Below are 18340 nucleotides of genomic sequence, written 5' to 3'. Positions count from 1 at the left end.
AGCCATGAATGTTAGTTGGGCGAGCTTGGGCTAATCATCTGGAGACGATGAGTTCTAGTTCTACGTTAGCCATGAAAGCTGGCTGGGTGACCTTGGGACAATCACCAGGAAACTCTGAGTTCTAATCCCACTTCAAGCATGAAAGCTGGCTGGGTGACTTTGGGCTAATCACTAGGAGACGGTGAGTTCTAGTTCTACCTCAGCCATGAAAGCCGTCTAGATGACATGGGGCCAGTCCCTCTCTCTCAGCCCAATCCACCACACAGGGTTGTTTTGTGGGGAAAACAGGAGGGAGCAAAGCGTGTGGGATATGTTTGCTGCCTTCAGTAACTTGTAAAAATAAAATAAAAAGGCCTATCGACAAATAAAACAAACCACCGGCTGCAAAACTTCGGAAGCTGTGCAGAAGTTTGGAAATGACTCTTGGGCTGCCTCAACCCAGTGCAAGGATCTACCATGGTGTATAGGCAGAAGGATGGGCTCGTGAGCGCTCCAACCATGCCAAAGGGGAGTAGATTCAGTTGGACGAGCGGCCCGTGAGGGAAAGGAAACAAGGTCTTTTCTCTGGAGCCAGAGCAGGCCAAACCACAGGGATTCTCCCCACCCACCCACCCCCCAAAAAACCCAACCAGGACATACCGACTGATCTCCACTTCATCGGTCAGGAGGTTTTCCAAACGGAAGGGCTGGCTGAGAGGGATCTCCCTGGAAAGGATGTCAGCCTGCCAGACGTCCTTAATCATCTCGTCCCTGAATTCCCAGGTGAAGGCACCTTCGTAGCTCAGGAAGGCGGCGCACAGCAGGCAATCCCCCAGCAGCTTCACCTGCTTCTTCTTGAGTTCCTCCAAGTCGTTCAGCCACCTGGTGGAGACCGAAGGAAGCCCGTTGGGGGCGGACCGTTGGGTTAGGAGACAAATATCAGAAAGGGGTTGAAGGGAAGGCTGGGAGGTTCTCCACGGTCACCCATGGAAGTAGCAATAGGGCCAGGATGGGCCAGGAGCAAGCAAAGGAATCTACGGCTTGTAGAACAGGGCAGGAATCTCCCAACCTTGACAACTTTAAGACTTGTGGACTTCAACTCCCAGAATTCCCCAGGGACTGGCCTTTCTAGAGAACAGACTCTATGGTTGCTGGAGTTTGGTGGGTTGGTTGACCCAGCGCTTTAAGCCAGGAGTCTCCAACCTTGGCAACTTTAAGACTTGTGGACTTCAACTCCCAGAATTCCCCAGGGACTGGCCTTTCTAGAGAACAGACTCTATGGTTGCTGGAATTTGGTGGGTTGGTTGACCCAACGCTTTAAGCCAGGGTCTCCAACCTTGGCAACTTTAAGACTTGTGGACTTTCAACTCCCAGAGTTCCTCAGCCAGCAAAGCTGGCTGAGGAACTCTGGGAGTTGAAAGTCCACAAGTCTTAAAGTTGCCAAGGTTGGAGACCCCTGGAACAGGGGACTGGCCAGGATGAGGCTGTCCTCCAATGTCGACTTGAAAGTCATCTTTGAAGTCCTGCTTGGACACACCTGGAACTAAAGCCTTTATCTCCCCCTTTGCATCTCCCGAGATCCCTTCATTTTCCGCCTACTAAACGGGGCGTCCCTTGCCTGATATTTTCCGATCCCAAGCCGGAGATCAGCTTGTCTGCGGCAATCAGCCGGCGTTCCATGAGCTCCGCTTCCTCCTGGAGCTGCTGCTTCTCCCTGATGGCTGCCTCGTACTTGTCTCCCAGGGCTTTCAGCTCGTTCTGGATGGCCAACAGCTCCGCCTGGATCTTCTCCAGTTCCCGTTTGCTCAAGAAGAAATTCCGTTCCAGTCTGGCCACCTGCGATGGGGAGAAGGAGAAAGCTCAGCAGGGGCCAAGGCTGGAGGCCTTCAAGATGGGAAAGCGCTTCTAGAAACCAGCCACAACCCCGATGAAGCCTCCAGCGAGAGTTTTCAGAGGAGAACCGGCTGGATCTTCCTCCTTCTCTCCATCTTTTCTTTCTATGGTACCTTTTCTCTCTTGGGTTTGACGTCTTTGGCCACATCACAGTAACTCATGACAGCGTCCACAAACTTCAGCATCCCCAAGCCAGCCCGGCTGACCACTTCCATTTCCTCAAAGGTTGTGTTTAAAGTCTTCAGCAACCCTTCCAGGAGGGAAATATCTCTCATTAGTGTCCTGGCCACCTACGGGAAGTCCTCGACTTACAACAGTTCGTTTAGTGACCATTCAACGTTACAATGGGACTGAAAAAAGTTGGACTTGGAAGAAGTAGAGCAGGAAGAACATTGATGCTTTTGAACTTTGGGTCATACTCAAGAGAAGACTGTGGACAGCCAAGAAAACAAACTAACGGATCACCCAAAAGGTCAGCCCAGGGTTGTCTCTCGTGGAACAAATGACCAGGTTGAACCTGAGTCTATTTACCTCGGACGGATTTCACTTGGGTCTGTGTGATCGAATCGAAGTCGATCTCCATGAGGGAACGCAAGAAGTTGGCCTCCGACATCATCCCTTTGGCCGTCTTCCAGTTGAGCTCCTTGTAGCCACGCATGATGAGGATACATTCGCAGACTGTCTGGACCTGCTTGGGAGGCTTTGCGAAGGACCTAAAGAGGGGAGATAGAAATGGAGAGTTCAGAGAAAACCCTGTATTGTCTCAAAGATTCGTCCGCTTTTTGAGTTGCGTCGCCTTGGCATTCGAAGCTGGAGAACATCCCCTAGACTAGAGCAAATGTCTGCGGAGATTCTCAGTCATATTCCACGTCATGGTTGTCCCAAAGGTGCTGTTTTCAAGAGGCAACTGGACTGGTTTTTTTCCCCCTTGAAAACATTTCGCTTCTCATCCAAGAAGCTTCTTTAGTTCTAAAAGAAGGGTGAGGAATTCAGGATCCTTCGGTTAGAACTGAAGAAGCTTCTCAGATGAGAAGCAAAATGCTTTCAAAGAAAAAAAACCAAGAAAGTCCACTTGCCTATTGGGGGAAAAAAACAACCCCTTTGGGAAATACCCTAGAGCAGGGGTGTCCAACCTTGGCCACTTTAAGACTTGTGGACTTCAACTCCCAGAATTCCTCAGCCAGCAAAGCTTTGCTGGCTGAGGAATTCTGGGAGTTGAAGTCCACAAGTCTTAAAGTGGCCAAGGTTGGAGACTCCTGCCCCCGAGCAGGGAGAGAAGAGAGGAGAAGTTGTAAGAGAGAAGGAACGCAAGAAGGCCCTTGAGACTTGACCCCCATTTTCTCTTCTTCGCCAGGAGGACGACATCTCAGCCAAACTGGGACTTGGAACGGCACAGATCTTTTTTTAAAGGCGAAACCTGATCTTCCTCGGGGCCGCCATCCTGACCGTTCTCACCAACCTGATCTCCGTCACATCGGATTTATCCAGCTTCTGCAGCTCCAGCTTGGCAGCCTCTAAGATCGGCATGGCTTCCGCCAGGGCCGTCTCGGCTTCCCGCTTCTCCACGGCGATGACTTTGTTCTGCTCTTCGATCTCCATGGCTTTTTCGACGGCCAGTTTTTTCTTCTCCTCGGCTAAGGAGAGGAACCGGCGAGAAAATGAGCGCCTGGCAAAGAGGCCGGTTTAATTCCTTCGGAGGTAGCTAGGATGCTGGGGTTTTGTTTTTTTTTAAAAAAAATGTTTTTAGGAACGGGAGGGAAGGCAGCAGGGGATGGGATCACCCGTGGAGTGGGGTCCATCTAGGCCTGGAGATGTACAATTGGAGGGGTGTGCAAAGTCTAAGTTCAAGAAAGCAGAGAAGGCAAATGAAGACGTATTTGTCGGATCTTGCCCATAAAACATCCCTGAGTTTTGATGCAATTCTCTTTTCTTATGTGAGCTAAGTCTTAACTGGAGTACATTTTCCTGTGGAGTCATTCATGGTCTCTGAGGTTGGTTGTTTCCTTGCAGACGTTTCATCACCCAACTAGGTAACGGCATCAGTGCTAGAAGGGAGGTGGGGTTTGCTCTGTTTGTATACATGCAAACCCGTCTCTTCTAGCACTGATGACATTATTTACTTGGGTAAAAACAGATGCAAGAAAAACAACCAACCTCAGAGAGCACCAAGAACCCCAGTCCTCCTCCTCCTCCTCACAACCCTCCCCTTTTCTAGCACTGATTATGTTATTTAGTTGGGTCATGAAACGTCTGCAAGGAAACCGCCATGCTCAGAGGACCCCACAGAACTACAAATACTCTATCAGGAACACATTTTCCCCAATGCTACTACAAATTTTTCTAGTATTTTCTAGGTTATTTTCCTTATACGTATCCATTTCATGCATTCATAACTATGATACCCGTTATCTTATAACCGCTTGACAAAATAAATAAAATAAATAAAAAATAAATCCCCTCAACCCAATTTTGACTGCACTTGTTTCACAGCCTCTCAAGGAAAACAACCGCTTAATAAACCCACAGCCGGACAAGGTAGGGTGGAAAACTTGCCGATGGCCGTATTGGTGGCGATCTCTTGAAGCAGAGCTTCGCAGGCGGCCGATTTCTCCGCCAGCACAATCTTCTGCTCAGCTAGCTTCCGGTTGAGCTCGTCCAGTTGAATTGTGGCCTCTTTCAGTTTATCCAAGCCACCATCCAGCCGCTTGCACTGAGCTGGAAAGAACAAGGAAGCCTCGGTGGGGACGTTCTTACCCCTTGCGTATTTGAATGCAGAACTGGCCAGAGTGTTTGGAGCTTGACTACTACTGTGATACAACCCAGGAGCAAAACACAGGGCACAGAGGCTTTGGCTAATATACAAGACTGCTATGTACACACATACATACATGCGTTAGGCACATACCAGGCAAATGATCAATCCTCAACCCTACATGAAGAACTACAATGGAGATAAAACACCGAGAGGAGAGAGAGAAATGCCCTCTCATGGCTCCCTTATATAGACAGCTTCTTAAAGGGGCAGTAACCCTGCTGACCCATCCTCAGTCTTAAAGGGGCAATAACCCTGCTGACTCATCCTCATTGCATCAGCATTTACAGCTGCTAACACACCACATCCACCCTGGTGTAATAACCCTTTCCCAACTTCACTCAATTTACCGATTCAGGGGGTTGACGAAGGTGGCCCTTCGAAGCCCCGCTCCTTACCCAAAATGAAATTATTCTTGTCCTCCAGCAGCTTGGTGTAGGTGTTGATGAAATCCAGGTAATTCTTGGGCGTGACGTAATTGCTCCTCCGGAGCTTCTGCAAGAACTTTTTGCTGTAGACGCCAACCGAACCGTGGACCATGACGGTGTGAGCGATCAGCTCCTCGGTGTGCTCCGAGGGGACGAGCGGATTGCTCCCTAGACAAAGAAATGGGGTTTTTTTGGGGGCGGGGAGAGTCAATGGAAAAGAATCAAATCCCATGCTGGCTGGGGGATTCTGGGAACTGAAGTTGACACGGGTGAGAAATCCTTGTTGTAGGAAGGAGAAAAACAGCCGGGAAGGAGAAGCGTGAGAAGAAATCTTGCAGGGCAGAACATCTGTCTCTGCCTTGAAGCACATCCATTGGATGTATAAGAGGTCTGTGTGTGTGTGTGTGTGTGTGTGTGTGTGTGTGTGAGAGAGAGAGAGAGAGAGAGAGAGAAAAACAGTTCAAAGCTCCTTCTTACCCAAAAAAAACTTTGCCACAGCATACAGAGCTTGAGGAGGCCAGGGCAGGAACCAATCAATGCCAGTGTTGTTGACGAGGCCTTTAAAAAGGAAAAGGGGGACAAGTCAGATCAAGAAACCAAAGACCTGGTCCAGGTTGAGTCTTCTCTGAGGGATCCTTGTTGCTCTCCGAGCTCGGCTGTCTCCTTACCGGCACTGATGATGTGCCCTAGTTGGGTCATGAAACAACCACGCTCAGAGAGCAACAAGGAAGCCATGGTCATCCTCTTCCCCTCTCCATAAATCTCACTCCCTTCTAGCACTGATGATGTGCCCTAGTTGGGTGATGAAACGTCTGCAAGCTCAGAGAGTACACCAAGGATCTTAGTTGTCCCCCGCTCTCCTCCTCCTCCTCCTCTCCAAAACCTCCACTCCCTTTTAGCACTGATGATGTCACCTAGTTGGACCATGAAACGTCTGCAAGAAAACAAGCTCAGAGAGCACCATGGAGCCCACATTTCAACCCTGAGCTACAAATATCCCCCTTTACTGAGAATCTTCTCTCTCCCTTCCGCTCTTACAGGCCACCTGCTCTTTTGCCCCTCTGTGGCCTGCTGGGTCATTTTGATACTGTTGGGAAGAACTGCCCTCTGGAGGGGTTACCTGGAAAATTTCGGCAGCGCGTTCTCAGGGTCTCCCCCACAGGGGACATCCCGAGGACAATGTGGAGGTTGTTGGCGCTCTTGTTCACAAAGTACTGCCAGACGCTCTCTTTGGCTGGGGCGATGCCTGTTTTCATGGCTTCCTGGGTGATCTGACTCAAAATGTTGTCTCGCTCGTCATCCGCAAAGAGGGCTGGGACGATGCCTGTGGAGCACCAGAGGAAGAAGAAGGGGAGATGAGCGACTGGAAGTGGGGGATGTTGCCACAGCCAGAGCAAAGGTGGGCCTTGAAGGAGAGGGAAGAGGGTAGTTGGGTGCTAATTCAAGGGGGCAAACGAATGTTTTCTGGAGGCCCCAGAAGCTTCTTGGACGAGAAGTGAAACACTTGCAACGGAAAAAAAAACATAAGAAAGTCCACTTGCCTTGTGGAAAAGCCCCTTTGGGACAACCATGACCTGGATGGTTGAGAATCTCCACAAACATGTTATCAACTTGTAAAACATTCCTATTCCTGTTCTCGAGTTGCCATAAACCGGGGTGTGGGGGCGGATTTGAAGGAACATTAAGGCAGTTTAAAACCAGAAGTACGTCCCACTCCTATCATACAAAATTGTAGCTAGGCTACCAGATCTTCTGCGGTTGAGAACAGAAGACAGGTAAAAAAAAACACATTTCACTCAAGGGATATTTACAGGGAGAGATGAGTGTTTTTTATAAAAGAACAGCTCTGGTCATCTTCTCTACCAGAGCCATAGGAAACCACCTGAAACGCAAAGGCTCTTGCAGGGCTGGCAAATGAAAATGTCCAGTGCGCTTTTGAAATACCTGAGGTTAACATGTTGTTGATAAGCTCCAAGAACCCTTCTTCTGCCACGTGGGCATCCGTAAAGAGGAAGACGACGATTTTATTCTCGATCCCGAGTCTCGTGTAGAGAATCTTGAGGTCTTCCCGTAAATTGTTTTCGCTGTATCCTCGGCTGAGAACTATTTCAAAGACCTAAAAGAAGGTGAAAGACGCATCCATTGGCCTATTATTATTATTTTTTTCACTTAGGGTTAGGTTTTACTAAAACCTCGTATTCGGATGTTAAGGGTTTTCTTCTGTGTTATTAGGTGGCACAGTGGCTAGAGTGCGGTACTGCAGGCTACTTCTGCTGCCTGCCAGCTGCCTAGAATTTGGCAGTTCGATTCTCACCAGGCTCAAGGTTGACTCAGCCTTCCATCCTTCCAAGGTGGGTAAAATGAGGACCCAGATTGTCGGGGGGCAAGAGGCTGATTCTGTAAACTGCTTAGTGAGGGCTGTAAAGCACTGTAAAGCAGTATATAACTCTGTGCTATTGCTATTTCAGTTTATGTATTTGTTTATTGAATTTATGTCTCTCCAATTAGCTTTAAATCAGCTTTTCAAAGCCTAAGGAAGACTGGCAATTTTCAATTCTGCCACATTTTTAAGAAAATAGGTGAAAGTGTCAATGTGAACCCAGAGAGCTCTACTAGCAAAATCCCACCATTTTTTTTTTTAAATTGGCTCATGCTTGAGATTTGGTGCATCCCTGAAAGCAGACTGATGAAGGTGGCCCAAGACTCCAAGAATTTGAACTGTCTGATGATTAGGACCGAATGGGACTCCACATCTTGTGTTAAAAAGTTGCCAATGTTGAAAAATACTGGACTACAACAAAGGTGTTTTTTTTTTGGTTGGAGCTGCACGGCTCACCTCACATCCCGCGGTGTAGGCGGCTAATCTCGCCAAGGACTGCTTTCCGGAGCCCCCGACTCCTACCAGCAGCGCGTGGCCCCGGTCCATTCGAATGATACGATGAACGCGGGTCAGGTGTTCCAGAGCATCGTCGAACAGCACGAGGTTCATCTTTGTGTTCACTTCATTGTATTCCTCCAAAATCTCCTGCGAGCACAAAGACGGACACAAATGATGGCTTGGGGGTGAAGCCACAAGTTAAAAAACAGGAGGTGACAAAGAAAGATTCTCCAAATCGGAGGTGTGGAAGAGACAGAAGGTCTTCAAAAATCTCGTGTGTAATGATTGGGTCATTCCATTGAGGATTTTTCTCCTTGTTGTCTATGTAAAAACTAGCCGGAAACTGTTTAATTATGTAAAAACCAGCTAGGAAATTTTAACTATGTAAAAACTAGCTGGAAACTCTTTAACTACATAAAAACAAACTTGGAAGCTCTTTAATTATGTAAAATCTAGTTAGGAAAATCTCTTTAACAACGTAAACATTTGTTAGGAAATGCTAACTAAGTGAAAGCTACTTTGGAAACTCTTCAATTATGTATAAACTAGTCTGGATACTGTTCAGCTACGTAAAAACTAGCTTAGAAACACTTTAACATTGTTAAAACTAGCTTGGCTGCCCACATGCAAAGCAGGGATAAGGGAAGTGTCTCCAGCTGGATTTGGCTTTAACCTCATTTCAACTGCCAAGATATTTTTCCTCCTGAAGTTGGAAGCTCCGTACCTGGAAGAGAGCTTTGGCTGCGTCATAATCTTGGATGTCTTCGTAAACGCGAGGTTCCCCTTCGTTCAAGGCCGTTCGGAAGTCTCCAAACAGGATGGGGTCCCTGAGGGCATTTTCAGCAGAGTCTTTGAAATTCGTTTCCAGCAGGCCTTGTATAAGGCCTTGGACCTTGGACAGTTCCAGAAAAGCCACCAGTCAACTCCAGAATTTGCAACGCATCCCAGAATTAGCAACCCCACTGAATTTGTAGCTCAAATGGTTTGGGATCTGGAGTTGAAGGATCAAATCTGCACTTGATGATCGAGACTCAATGAAACCCTAAAGAACATTTTTTGCAAGTTCTATGCCTTCTGCAAATACAACAGATAAGACTCTGGGATCCTGCACGTGTAGCTCTCTGCTGGTGTTGGTGAGCAGCTACAGTAAAAATAGGACACTGCAGCAGTCATAAGTATGAGTCTCTTGGTCCTTATGGGACCAAGGAATGGGGCCTTATGGGAAAAGGCAGGCCTGTGGATGCTTGATCTAAAAATTGAGTGCAACTAAGGTTTTCTCTATCAAAAAAGGTCTGCTCAGATCTTGCCTCCGAGTTCTTTTTGAAAAAGAGCCTGAAAATGTGACGTCCCGAATGGAACTGTACATTAGGAGTTTCAAAAAGAAGAACTTACCAGAGCTTTATCTGCCTTGTTGATCAGCCGGTCGTGGAAAACACGCAGGCATTCGTTTCTCCATACCCTCACCATCTGGGTGATTGTTTGGAACCTATGTCAGCAAAGACGAGTGCGTAAAAGGCCGAGTCAAATGATGGAGGAGGAGGAGGAGGAGGAAGAAGAAGAAGGTAAAGAAGAAGAAGAACAAGGAGGAGGAAGAAGGAGGAGGAGGAGGTGGAAGAAGAAGAAGAAGAAGAAGGAGGAGGAGGAGGAGGAGGAGGAGGAGGAGGAGGAGGAGGAGGAGGAGGTGGAAGAAGAAGAAGAAGAAGAAGAAGAAGGAGGAGGAGGAGGAGGAGGAGGAGGAAGAAGGAGGAGGAGGAGGTGGAAGAAGAAGAAGAAGAAGAAGAAGAAGAAGAAGAAGAAGAAGAAGAAGAAGAAGAAGAAGAAGAAGAAGAAGAAGAAGAAGAAGAATCTTCTAAAGACTCTGGGTGTCAAATAATAAATTTTCTTCTTCCTCTTTAAACATGAATATTAAAATAATTACAGGTAGCTGTTGACTTAAAACCACCATTAGGACCAAAATTCTCAAGCCGCCTGATTTTGTGACATTTTCCTTCTATTTTTTTGGCCATGGTTGTTAAGCAAATTGGGGCCGTTGTTAAGTGAAGCACACAGCTGTTCAGAAAAATCTGGATTCTTCCAATGGAAGACAGCTGGGAAGGTCCCTGGTGCAACTATCATACGTACCGGTTCTCAAGTGCCTGAATTTTGATCACATGATCGGGGGGAATATTGTAACGGTCGTAAGTCCGAGGACTGGTCTTAAAGTCATTTTTTTTTCCCCCAGTGCCGTTGTAGCTTCAGACAGTCACTGAATGGATGGTTAAAAGCCGATGACTTCCTGAACAGCTATCAGACACTCACCGTTCTGGGGTGGTTTGGACCAGCCCGTTGTAAACCCTGGAGAGGTCCCGCAGGTTAAAGATATAGTGGAATTTCGAAGGTGTCGGCGGCAAGTCGTGGACGATGGTTTCATAAAGGGTCAGAGTGCAGGAGGTGATTTTGTCCGCAATGGCAGCAATGGACTCGTCGAAGGTCTGACGATAAAAAGCGGGGAAGATCATTTCATGGAAGGAAAAAGGAGAGAGAGAGACAACCGTAGAAAAATACCGCCGGTTTTGTGGTCTGTTTTCCCTTGCTTTCTATTTTTTTTTCTCCTTTCCACTTAATACAGGTAGTCCTGGACTCAAAATGGTTCATTTAGTGACCTTTCAAAGTTACAACGGCACTGAGAAAAGAAGATTGTTTGTCACGCTTATGACCGTTGCAGCATCCCTTGTCACGTGATCAAAATTCAGAAGCTCGGCAACTGGCATGTACTTATGGCGGTGGTGGTGTTTCCCGGGGTCACGTGATCCCCTTTTGGCGGCCTTCTGACAAGCAAAGTCAGTGGGGAGCCCAGGTTCACTTAACAACCAGGTTACTAATGTCAGGGCTCCGGCATCCACCCCCATTTAAATCATGAACCTCCAGCCGCAGAAGATTTATTAGGAGTGACCATGTCGGCGTTACCTGGGTGCAGCCGACTCTAAGATTCATTTCCCCCTTCTTCTCCGCACCCCCGGATGTATATTCTCCAGTGGGACACCTCCATAGCCAAGAGTCATCAGTAATAATCTTGCGTGCCAGAAGCTTCGGCTGCCTAGCAGTTATCTGAAGCATTTAAGGAATGCACTGCTTTCCCCCACTCCCTTTCTGCGGACAACTCAAAAGACCAAAGGAGTACCTTTTTGAGTTGACAACTAACGCATCAACTGCAGCAATTCACTTAACAACAGTGGCAAGAAAGGTCGTAAAACGGGGAGGGGGGGAAACTCACTCAACAAATGCCTGATCGAACACCAGAAATGTGGGCCTCCATTGTGGACATAAGCCAAGGACTACCTGTGACCCCATTTACACTGACTCCGTCTCTCCCTCCTCTCCCCACCGAGGAATCCCACGTACCGCCAAGTGCCCTTTCAAAATGGAGGCGTAAATCAAGTGCAGGGAGACCTCCGAAGGGAAGGGCACATTGAACACGCTGAAGAGGGAAATGAAGCGGGGGTCCACTTCGTTGCGGCCGCCACCGGCTTTGCCCATGGCGGCAATGAAGCCCAAGTCGCGGAGGTATTTGCAGTTCATCTCCTTCCCCCGGTCATACAAGGCGCCCTTCTCGAGCAGCAGTTTCAACAGAGCGATGGGCTGCTGGGTACCGTATTCGTCCACCTTGGTGGAAATGGAAAGGGGGAAAAAGCGAGGCTGAGAGACGGAGGCTTTAGATACTTCAGGTGAGGTTCACATGGTAAAACATAGAATGATAGGGCTGGAAGGGTGTGTCTTAGTCCTGCCTTCAGGTGCTCTGGAGAATAAGTCAATCTCTTCATTGTGACAGCCCCTCAAGCCTTGGAAGACTCAACCATAACAACACAAGAGCAAACAATGGATACAAACTCAAGGTAAACCGCAGCAAACTCGATTGCAGGAAATACGACTTCAGCCACAGAGTGGTCAATATCTGGAATTCGCTACCTGACTCTGTGGTTTCTTCCCCAAACCCCCAAAACTTTAATCTTGGACTGTCTACTATGGACCTCACCCCTTTCCTAAGAGGCCTGTAAGGGGCGTGCATAAGCGCACCAACGTGCCTACCGTCCCTCTCCTATTGTTTCTTTTATTTTTCTTTTATTTTTCTTATATGTCCCCATTTCATGTATTTATAACTATGTATATACTTATACCTATTATCTTGTAAGCAATTGACAAATCAAAATAAATAAATAAAATAAAAATAAAATAATTCAGGGTTAGGGGTGACATGATAGCAGTCTTCCAGTTAACATGAGGGGCTATCACAGAGAAGAAGGGATTGACTTAATTCTCCAAAGCATCTGAAGGCAGGACAAGAAGCAATGGGTGGAAGACAGAATAGAACAACAGAATTGGAAGGGACCTTGGAGGTCTTCTAGTCCAACCCCCTGCTTAGGCAGGAAACCCTACACACTACTTTAGACAAATGGATATCCAACATCTTTTTTAAAACTCCCACTGTTGCAGCATCTACAACTTCTGGAGGCAAGTTGTTCCACTGGTTAATTGTTTTAACTGTGGGGAAATTTCTCCTTAGTTCTAAATTGCTTCTCTCCTTGATTAACTTCCATCCGTTGCTTCTTGTCCTGCCTTCAGGTGCTTTGGAGAATAGCTTGACTCCCTCTTCTTTGGGGCAGCCCCTGAGATATTGGAAGACTGCTATCATGTCTTCCTTGGTCCTTCTCTTCATCAGACTAGACATACCCACTTATTCATAAAGCAAGCATTCTTTATATGTTTTAGCCTCCAGTCCCCTAATTATCTTTGTTGCTCTTCTCTGCACCCTTTCTAGATCCAACCTAGAAGGAGAAACGATAGCTGTGGAATTCCTTCTACGAGGCCATCTTTGTCCTTCTCTACTTCTCCCAAGTGACTCTTAAATGACTTTTCCCCTTCTTAACTTTTAGGACTTTTCCTCTTTCTTTAACTTTGTAGAAGAAGGAGGTGTCGACGGGCACTGATATGACAGGCCAAGCAGAACCGACACAAATGGAGGCCAATCTGGTTGGTTTTTTTTTTGAGGACTACTTGTGAAGGGTTTGACGATGTTCTTCCATGTTCAGCTCTGTCCCCTGGAGTCCTTACCCGAGGCATGTTCATGTCGTCCATAAAGACCAGGAGCCGTTTTCCCATGGGAGGCCCGTAGGTTTCTTTGGTCCGCTTCTCCACGTTGGCTTCCATGTTCCTCTGAATGTCCATGGAAGTGGTGCGAGAAGAGAAGTTGATGACCAGCAGAACCTGGTTGGGACAGACCCAAAATTATTGCCAGAAATAAAAGCTGGCGAGGGAGGCAACCTGGCTTGATTTGGGGGTGTCGGTGAGATGCAGTCTGGATTCCCAAGAAAGAGGGAAGGGGGACCAAGAGACAACAAAGTTTGGACAGTTTGGTTGGGAGGAAGAGAGTTTAGACGGCTCCTCCCTGGAAGTGCTCAGAGTAGACCTTTCATGATGCAAGTCGTCTGCTTTGGTTTGGAAATATTTCCGTCTACAGGTGAGAGGAAATTGCTCAGAAGGAATGTGTCTTTCTTGGTACTTTGGGGTTTTACAATAGAGGAAGGTCTGTAGAGAGTCTCAGTCATCCAGGTCATATTTGCCCCAAAGGTTGTCCTTTGGAACAACCATGACCTGGATGACTGAGAATATCTTACACACTTTAACTATACAATTTGGGATGAACACCCTTTGAATGGTGTGGGAGTAGGAATGGATTTCCAGAGGGAAAAAGTACAGACTCAGGTGACTCTGAGGACACAGATAAACCTCCAAGGGGCCTCAATGACCCTCTGAAAGGATGCCAATGACCAGCTGTCTGCAAGGAATATAAATCCTCCCATTCCCCACCATCCAGTCAGAGCTGAAGAAGCTCCTTGGATGGGAAGCAAAATGTCTTCAAAGAAGAACAAGGAAGTCCAGTTGCCCCTTGGAAAAAAAGCACCTTTGGGTTACAGTAGAGGAGCAACCAGGGCATGGAAGAATGGCCCAGTAGGCAGGAGGATGGAGTCCCGGTCCAGAACCCGACAGCCTTACGTTTGTGTCTGGGTTCAGCTTCCGGAGCAAGTTCTGCGTCGTGGCCGTTTTGGAGGTCCCCGACTCTCCCACCAGAACCATCGGGCGCTTGATCTTCAACATCTTCTCCAGCAGCCAAGTGGTGCGGGTGGTGTCCACAGTTGGAACTGAAGGAGGAACCAGGGAAAGGAGCATCCCTCAGAAATCAGTCTGGAGACCCAAGCCGCTTCACAGAGAGGGCGTCCGACTGATCCTTTGCACCCCAGAGCGGCCCCCACCCCATTACGGCTCGAGCCCTGGGTGTGCTTTATGCGTCTCTCCTGAAAACGGCGCTTAATTTGTAATATTCGTGGAAGCAAAGGAGGGGGTCATTGTATTACATGCGATTTATTTAAGTTTAATTTACTTTTTTTTCTGACCCCATTTTGCTCACTGGAAATCCAGCTCTTGCTACCTTTATTGAAGGCCGAAAGGGCACTTAGCCCTATTCCAACAACCTGTAGAATCTGAGAAGGATGGAAAGTCTAGAAATCGGGTCTAAGGAGCCAGGGTAAAAATATCGGAGACCGTCAGTTCAAATCCTGATTTATCCATGAAAGACAGCTGGGTGACTTTGGGACAATGACTAGGAGACTGTGAGACAATCCCTTTCTCTCAGCCCAACAGGATTGTTGTTGTGAGGAAAACAGCTGGATAGGTTTGCTGCCTTGCAGAGTTTGTAAAAATAATAAGGGTGGAGGGGACGACGTACAAACTGATAAAGAATGCCTGAAAATACGTCGCTTTGGAAAGCACCCGTCGAAACTGCGACTCTCGAGCGTTAACCGATGACACTCCTACCAAACGGTGCTCAGTTTGTTTCCCTCTTACCTAGGATGTCGATAAATCTCACTTCAGGAGTGTGGCGATACTGAGCAACCAGGCTGCTCCACGGCACCCACCTTCTCCCGTCAAAGTGGAAATCGTACAAGGTGGGGAGCTGCCCTGTGGGAGAGAGCAATTGGGACACCTCAGAACAATGGGGGGTGGAAGAGAAGCTTATTGAATGGCCACCTGGAGCACCCGAAACAGGGCTGATGTTCCTTCAACTTCCTTCAGAACAAAGTGGGAGGAGGAGGAGGAGGAGGAGGAGGAGGAGGAGGAGAAGAAGAGGAGGAAGAGGAGGAGGAAGGAGGAGGAGGAGGAGGAGGAGGAGGAGGAGAAGGAGAAGGAGAAGGAGAGGAGGAAGAGGAAGAGGAAGGAGGAGGAGTAGGAGAAGAAGGAGAAGAAGAAGAAGAAGAAGAGGAGGAGGAGGAGGAGGAGGAAGGAGGAGGAGGAGGAGAAGAAGGAGAAGAAAAAGAAGAAGAAGAAGAAGAGGAGGAGGAGGGAGGAGGAGGAGGAGGAGGAAGAGGAGGAGGAGGAGGAGGAGGAAGAGGAGGAGGAGGAGGAGAAGAGGAAGAGGAGGAGGAGGAGGAAGAGGAGGAGGAGGAGGAGGAAGAGGAGGAGGAGATGGAGATGGGGAAGAGGGAGAGGGAGAGGGAGGAGGAGGAGGAGAAGTATTCTTCTGACCTCGAAAACCAACCTGGCAATTCTCCTGGCTTTGCTAAAACCGTCTCGTCGTTGACTGTTGACATGGAAGAGATGCGCTTAATAAAGTCATCAAATTTGCCCCTTCCCGCTTCAAGGAGACTGGCTCCTAAGGAGCAGTAAAGGGCTTCTAGGAAGTAGCATTCAAGCACATCGGGGTCCTCCACTTCAGCCTCGATCAGAGCATCGAGCATCATGCTCAGCTGAGTCACCTGTGGGAGGAAACCCCAGAGCAGAAAAAAAAAAAAACCCACATCATCGGGCTGGCCATGAAAAGCAGGCCCGGTTCTTTTTTTTGTGTTTTCCCCTTTCACGAAAACAAAAATCCGATTATTTACCATGTTCAGATCCGTCTGCGGGACAATCATCTTCATTTTTTCCCCTTGCCGTCCATCCACAATCCCTTCGACGATCATTTCGATCAAAAAAGGCACGTATTTGTCAAAGAGCCTGTCCAACAGTTGTTTCTCTTGCTGGAAAAATAAAAGTTATTCCAAGTTAGAAGAACAAGTCCTCCCCGTTCTTCTTCCTCCTCCTCTTGGGAGCGTCGCCTCGGGCACCGATTTGGGAGAACATCACAAAGGACCACAACTCTTGAACAAACAAACGAAGCTCGAGCTGGAAACTTACGAGAAACAAGAGCTATCATACAGTACGACTCATACAAATGTTCTTTCTTTTGTTTAAAGTGTCTTCACTTATGCTTGTCCAGACACATGGAAGAACCCACTACCAGTCGTGGTCTTCAGAAGAAGTTCCAAGGTCATCGTTAGTTGTTCTTTACCTTGCTTCTTTCTTTTGTCCATTTATCCCAATAAGGTCTGTATCTCAAATTCTTCGGGTCTACAAAGACCATCCCACAACGTGATACAGTGGCTGGGGAAGCGTATTGTAGGTCGCCAACCTGTAAGGAAGGTTAAAAGAAGCTCCAAGACCGGATAGTGGCTAGAGGGATGTCCTGCTGGGTTGGAAATGGGTGAGGCTCCTTCCGAAGAAAGGAGGAAGCTCAAAGTCATTGGCATCGTGAGACCAGCCTGACCTCAAACAGAAGAGCACAATGGGCTTGAAGCCGGATACGCTCCCCGTTGGCCAGAGTCAACAGCTTGTTGTCATCCATCACAGAATTCATGTTTTCTACCCAGAGAGCATCGACGTCGCCATCAAATAATATGTACCTGTGCATACAGATTGAGAAGAAAAATAAATGCACCGAAGACCAACAACTCTTATTCCATTTCATAAAGTGAGCTTCACCGGGTCAATGGAGGTTGATAGGGAATAAGTGGAAAGAAACTTAGGGGAGCAGAGAGAAAGCTTCCAAAAATGGGATAGTGTCAACTCATAAAATATTTCTATGGTCTTTTTAGAGTTGCCAATAGAAAGCGGGGGGAGCAGTGCAGCAGCTTGGAAATCGAAAGCGCATTCCATAAATAGTTTTCAAAGATAGTAACTAGGTGACTGAAGTTTCTTCTGCGCAAAATTCTAACTAGAAAATATGATTGATGACTCTTGGCTATGGATGTGTCCCATTGGAGAATATGAATTATCATACATCCGGGGGAGTGGGGAAACCAGGGTCAAGGTGTGCTTGCTTCTTAACCTGCCTGTCTCAAAGGGCCAAATGTTTGACCCACAAGCCCATATCTCCCCTTCTCTTCTCCCCCCCACCCCAAAATCCAAAAGTAAAATAAAACAGAGCATAACGAATTTTTTAACAATCATGAAACGGAGTGGCTGGTCAAGGAATCCAAAGATTTTCCCAGTTGCAAAAACATAGATGCAGGATCCATTTACCGTCTCTCTTTTTTGTCGGTGGGTTTGTTGATTTCCCGGAAGATGTTGGACAAAACGCCATCGGTCCAGTCTCGTGTGGTGGGATCGAGGATGCCGTACAATTCGATCACACTCATGGCTTTGGGGTTCAGGATGTGCAGCTTGGTCAGCAGGCCTAATCTAATGAGGTTATCGATTACGAAAAGAAGAATTGGGTCAATGGCATTCCCGTGGGGACCGCCCAAAAAGGCTCGGATACGAAATCCTGTCCTGTCTCGGATGTGCCAACTCAGAATGAAGCTCATTGCTAAAAAGGGTGCCCCATTTCCCACACTGGATAACAAAGACCACCACAAAATTCACAGGCATGAAAAGGGAGAAATCACCCTGCCCGTGATAAGGCGGCTGATATTCAGGGATGTGATATTTCTGATATTTCTGGATTATCGTTAATTCAGAAACATATTTTCTATGAATTTGTAGGTACAGCCCAATTCACTTTTGACTCCTGCTCACATCCGCTTCGTTAAACTATGGAGTGGTGGTTGGAAAAAAAAAAAAAGTAATCACATCCCCGATTTCCAGGCTCCGAAAACCAAAAAAGGCACAGTGAGACCCTTCCAAGCGGCTTCCGTTATGGTCCCTCACAACCCAGCAGAAATCTTGCCCAACTCAAGTGGGCTACTGGCACTGTAAAACATATACTCTGGGAACTATCAGGAAGGAGCTGTCTTCACCTGCTTCCTCTTCCACAAACTATACTGAGTCGCCTCTTACTTTCAGCCCCTCCCCCCCAGGAATCCAGGCCACGTTCCAACAACACTGATTGATTTGTGCTTACTTTGTCTGAGCGTGACACAAGGCGTTGATGACCACTGACTTGCCACCTCCGGTTGGCCCTACCACCATTGTGGTGTGTCGTGTTAGCATTGTTTCATACATTTGGACCACTTTATCCACCTGCGGGGAGGAAAAAAAAATACCCCAATGGCAGCCATCTTG

The 18340-nt window shown here is 47.6% G+C and overlaps 1 protein-coding gene across 1 annotated transcript in view; it reads right to left on the bottom strand.

Annotated features, from left to right (window-relative positions):
- The window catches only part of DNAH10 (dynein axonemal heavy chain 10), a 58934-nt gene that overhangs the window by 12515 nt on the left and 28079 nt on the right, over positions 1 to 18340 (bottom strand). The window contains exons 38-61 of the mRNA XM_087913054.1: positions 18180 to 18298; positions 17360 to 17518; positions 16605 to 16740; positions 16350 to 16469; positions 15904 to 16038; positions 15561 to 15777; positions 14870 to 14983; positions 14021 to 14166; positions 13079 to 13231; positions 11372 to 11632; positions 10289 to 10461; positions 9383 to 9476; positions 8715 to 8882; positions 7949 to 8137; positions 7057 to 7228; positions 6233 to 6436; positions 5590 to 5670; positions 5083 to 5280; positions 4426 to 4587; positions 3332 to 3506; positions 2404 to 2585; positions 1986 to 2122; positions 1598 to 1815; positions 640 to 861 (exon numbers count right to left, since the gene is read on the bottom strand). Coding sequence (XP_087769180.1) covers positions 640 to 861; positions 1598 to 1815; positions 1986 to 2122; positions 2404 to 2585; positions 3332 to 3506; positions 4426 to 4587; positions 5083 to 5280; positions 5590 to 5670; positions 6233 to 6436; positions 7057 to 7228; positions 7949 to 8137; positions 8715 to 8882; positions 9383 to 9476; positions 10289 to 10461; positions 11372 to 11632; positions 13079 to 13231; positions 14021 to 14166; positions 14870 to 14983; positions 15561 to 15777; positions 15904 to 16038; positions 16350 to 16469; positions 16605 to 16740; positions 17360 to 17518; positions 18180 to 18298 — 3935 coding nt within the window. The remainder of the gene's footprint in view (positions 1 to 639; positions 862 to 1597; positions 1816 to 1985; positions 2123 to 2403; positions 2586 to 3331; positions 3507 to 4425; positions 4588 to 5082; positions 5281 to 5589; positions 5671 to 6232; positions 6437 to 7056; positions 7229 to 7948; positions 8138 to 8714; positions 8883 to 9382; positions 9477 to 10288; positions 10462 to 11371; positions 11633 to 13078; positions 13232 to 14020; positions 14167 to 14869; positions 14984 to 15560; positions 15778 to 15903; positions 16039 to 16349; positions 16470 to 16604; positions 16741 to 17359; positions 17519 to 18179; positions 18299 to 18340) is intronic.

Source organism: Pseudonaja textilis, chromosome 15, assembly GCF_049901715.1.
Source record: "Pseudonaja textilis isolate UNSWEBS1 chromosome 15, rPseTex1.2, whole genome shotgun sequence".
NCBI classification, from domain to species: Eukaryota; Metazoa; Chordata; class Lepidosauria; order Squamata; family Elapidae; genus Pseudonaja; species Pseudonaja textilis.
Note: the sequence above shows the minus strand (reverse complement) of the source record. Positions and strands in the feature narration are given on the sequence as shown.